The sequence below is a fragment of the Phalacrocorax aristotelis genome, unplaced genomic scaffold (genome assembly GCF_949628215.1).
Source record: "Phalacrocorax aristotelis unplaced genomic scaffold, bGulAri2.1 scaffold_91, whole genome shotgun sequence".
In the NCBI taxonomy this organism is placed as follows: domain Eukaryota; kingdom Metazoa; phylum Chordata; class Aves; order Suliformes; family Phalacrocoracidae; genus Phalacrocorax; species Phalacrocorax aristotelis.
In genome coordinates this window covers 231,299-235,291 of record NW_027441321.1, presented here as the reverse complement: position 1 = coordinate 235,291, position 3,993 = coordinate 231,299, and the positions used below count along the sequence as shown (strand labels likewise).

Below are 3,993 nucleotides of genomic sequence, written 5' to 3'. Positions count from 1 at the left end.
GAATTCAGCTGCGGGCTCAGCTTTCTGACCGTGACTGTTTTTCAGTAACAGAAGCGAGGTGCTGAGAACAAAGCCTGACATTTCCGTGCTGTGGTCTCACCGCTGTGTGTGGGAACACTCCTGCTGGAGGCGTGAGATTTGGGGTAGCTTTGCTCACACTGCCTTTGTATTACAAGTAATGCGGCACAAAAGAAAACCTGAAAACTAAAAGGTCACTGCAACTTTCCCCTTAATAAGGGAGCTTCTAGGATTCCTACTTGGAACTCCTTTAATAGCTCACTATGATCTAATGAACACCTTTCACCTGACTGAGAAATTTCTTTCCAGTCTATTTCAAGTCACGATCATGCCTTTGTCTGTTTGTTCCGTTCTTGGGCTCGTGGGAGCTTTTGCTGGTTTTGTTGTGGCTGGAGGAAATCTGTGACACCGCGAGGCTGGAATTAGTGTTTTCCTCTGTCAAATCCTCGCTACATTTTGTTCCAGAGGCAAATGGGATTCTGACTGCCTGATGGTCGATGGGATGGTTTCCCAGTTGGGAGACCAAGTTGAGGAGCTGTGGCGGAGAGAGGAAGGAGGAGCTGGGAAATACCCACCTCCTAGTTTACGGGTGAGTGTTGTGTTCCCTGAAGGCAACCACCACCACCACAAGCCCCAGCCCCAGCCCAGCCCCCCCCCCAAAGCCAATGATTTCTCAAAGAGAGGAGTTTTTAAAAACCTTTTCCCTTCTCATTCCAGGCACTGCTGGAGCTCTGTTTGCTAGAAGGCGTTGAAGAAAGCCACAAACATGCAATTGTATCCCTTGGAGTTATTTCTGTCACACCTCCAGTATACGCGCATCAGGGGTCTGAAATGTCTGTCACCTACGCGTTCAATGCGTCTTCTAATTTATGCTTCAAACACAATGCAAGGGAAAACATGTAGTTTAGAATGAAGGCACAGAAGGAAGCTTTGATTATTTGTTTGTACTGTGGATTTTTTAGGAATTTTGAAAATGCTTTTTTGCAAAGTCTTTTCTGATATGAGAAAAGAGGTTTACTAAGCAATGTTAAAGGTAGAAAGCTCCCTTAGGTTTTCTCAAAATTAAAGTTTTTCATTTTGTAAAGCACCCACGCCTGTAGCAAACGGCTGCTTCCTCGAGCGATGCCCTAGAATGTGCTGCTTCAGAGCAAAAGGATTTCTGACAGCGGTTTACCAGGACCTGATTTTGCTGAAATCATCCATTTTCCAGCACAGCTAAGAGGGCTTGCTTTTGTGCTGTTACAAGTGCGGGCACACAGAATAATAAAGAGAGAGAAGAGAAAAGCCATTGGGCAGAAACTGAATTTTTAAGCTGCCGAAATACACTGTGTTGCTTTGGTTGTTTGTTGCCTGAACCGAGAGGGGAGCCTAGAGAGCAGGGGCTTTAAAAGCTGTTGCACCCTGGAGCTCTCTGATGAGAATACACCCCCCAAAACAGCTGTCAGAAAGAGAAAACGACACTGCCGATGAGTGATCCAGGTACTGGTTTAAATCCAGTTTTAATCATTCAGAGCTAAGCTGTGCTGTAAGGACACCCTAATTTCAGTTGTTTCATATACGCTGGAAAGGAGGGAAAAACCAGCTGTAGAATTTGTTTGCTTTAATAACCAAGCATTGGCCGTTCACGTGTTTTGAATGTCCAGCTGTTGGCTCCAGTGACTAAAGAGGGAGCCTGAGTTTCCAACGGAACTATTTAAATATCGAAAGGCAACCTTTCTGAATGCCTTGGAGAAATCAAAGAGTCTGTCTTTCTGGTTATTTATTCAGAATGCAATTTTGTTGTTAGGGCCTGACTATCTTCAGGTTACAACAGCATAAAATGGCAAGACTAATACATGAGTATTTTCTGCGTCCTACCACTATGATATTCTTATATCCTTTTATTACTTAATAATAATATATTAATAATATTAATAATAATAATAAATATATATTAATAATATTATTCCATGTGATAAATTGTTGGTCTTGCAAATTTATTAGCCTTAATTAGATACTTGATATCAGACAATTTACTTGCTGCTAGACATCATGCATTCCTTTCTGAACAAAACAGAAACTTCCGTCGACTCCTTCGCAGCTGCCTTTGCCATCCCTTCGGGCCTTGTTAAGCTTATTCAAGGATTTTGGCTTCTAGACCACAAGGACTATGAAGTAAGCATGTGACAGTTTAGTTAGGCATACGTTGTAGTACAAGGCTATGATCTAGCAAATGACTTTAAAAACCTGGTGCTTAGCTAACAACAGGTGATAAAACATGGGAAGCTTCTTTTGTAATCCTGCTCCAGCAGCACCTTCAGCAATACGTGATGATCTGCAGTTTGGTTTTAATTGCGTTGACAGGAAATGGATTAAGACAATGAAGAAGTCAACGTTAATGCTTGACGTGTGACTTGCCAAAGCCATCTGTTCAGGTTGTTCTCATCAGAGCAGTCGAGCACTTTCTCAAAAGCAGTGGTTTGGGTACTTTAAATAGTCAAGCGACCATCCTAGCAGCAAGATTTGAGACAGAAGACCGCAAAAGTGACACTTCAATCTAATTCATGTTCCTTCTGATGCTGAAGGTTGTTCATTGCCTGTCACAATTTTAATACAACCTGTCTGGGAGAATAAGTTGTATTTATAAGAAGTGATGTTTGCCTATGGGGATTTGGTTACCCTAGCCAAGTGTGAATCTCTCCTTTTAAAAGACTCTGTTTTTTTTCTGTATGGCTAACTGATTATTTTTTTTTTCTGCAAATAGTAAAGAATTTATATTTACCTGTCCGGTATTAAGGACATTCACCCTTACTGAAGAAACTTTTGAACAGTTTTGTTGTGTGCTTGTGTGTCCAGTCTGATCCCCTCTGTACAAAGAGGATGTGGCCAGGCTGGAAGGGGTCCAGAGAGGGGCCACCAGGATGATCAGAGGACTGGGAAGCTGCCGTACGAGGATGGGCTGGGAGAGCTGGGTTTGTTCAGCCTTGAGAAAAGGAGGCTCAGAGGGGATCTCATCCCCGTGTACCAGCACTTAAGGGGTAGCTACAAAGAAGGTGGAGACTCCCTTTTTACACGGAGTCGCATGGAGAGGACAAGGGGGATGGCCACAGGTTGCTCTTGGGGAGATTCCAATTGGCCACCAGAGGGAAATTTTTCACACTGAGGACAGTCACCGTTGGAATAATCTCCCCAGGGAGGTGGTTGACTCGGCCACGTTGGACACCGTCAAGAGTCGTCTGGACAGGGTGCTGGGCCATCTTGTCTAGACTGGGCTCTTCCCAGAAAGGTTGGGCTAGATGATCGCTGAGGTCCCTTCCAACCTGGGATTCTGTGATCTTAGTAAACCTGATCTCCACCTTCTGCAGAATTCCCTGGCCCTGCTCTTTCACCCAGCTACAATCAAACCTGTGTCGTGGCAACACGTGAGAATTCTTGGGTCCCTCATGTGCCAAGGAGAGCATGGGCGAGCCCTCAGATACATGCAGATGATGAAGCCACCGTTCTCAAGCAGTTGTGAAGAGCGGCTTTTCCTCACTGTGCTGTTGTCCAATAGGTAAAGAAATATATGCCACCATTTTGGCATTGAAATCCTGTGAAAGGTGGAGAACAAAGACTAGAAATCACAGTCCCCTAAGTTTCCTTTAAACTTTGAGCACAATAATTGTGGGGCATCTTTTTAGTTATACTATTAATACGCCTTTACATCTCAAAAAATTAACTACAGGTGCATGGCGGAGGCTTGGGGTCTGCTGCAGGAAGACGCCGCTCAGTTAAAGGAGGAAGAGCTATTAAAAGATATGTATGACATCTGTCAGGAGACGGGACTAGTGGGAGACTTCCTGAAGCTGCCTTTTACAGACTCTGAACAAGTAAGTGTGGTCAAGAAAAAAATCTGAATCCCTTCTTTGCCAAGAGAAGAGGCAGGATCATCATATATGTTTTAAAATGTGTTATTTCTCGTAGAAGTGTTTGGAGAAATTTTTACGGACTCATGAA

The 3,993-nt window shown here is 43.7% G+C and overlaps 1 protein-coding gene across 1 annotated transcript; it reads left to right on the top strand.

The window, feature by feature from the left end:
• The first annotated feature begins 484 nt into the window (after positions 1 to 484).
• LOC142051351 (protein ELYS-like) lies at positions 485 to 3,656 on the top strand. Its single transcript, XM_075080491.1, has 4 exons — positions 485 to 607; positions 736 to 792; positions 2,026 to 2,172; positions 3,363 to 3,656. The coding sequence occupies exons 1-4, from the start codon at positions 509 to 511 to the stop codon at positions 3,552 to 3,554; spliced, it is 495 nt and encodes a 164-aa protein (XP_074936592.1). The 5' UTR covers positions 485 to 508; the 3' UTR covers positions 3,555 to 3,656.
• The last annotated feature ends 337 nt before the right edge of the window (positions 3,657 to 3,993 follow it).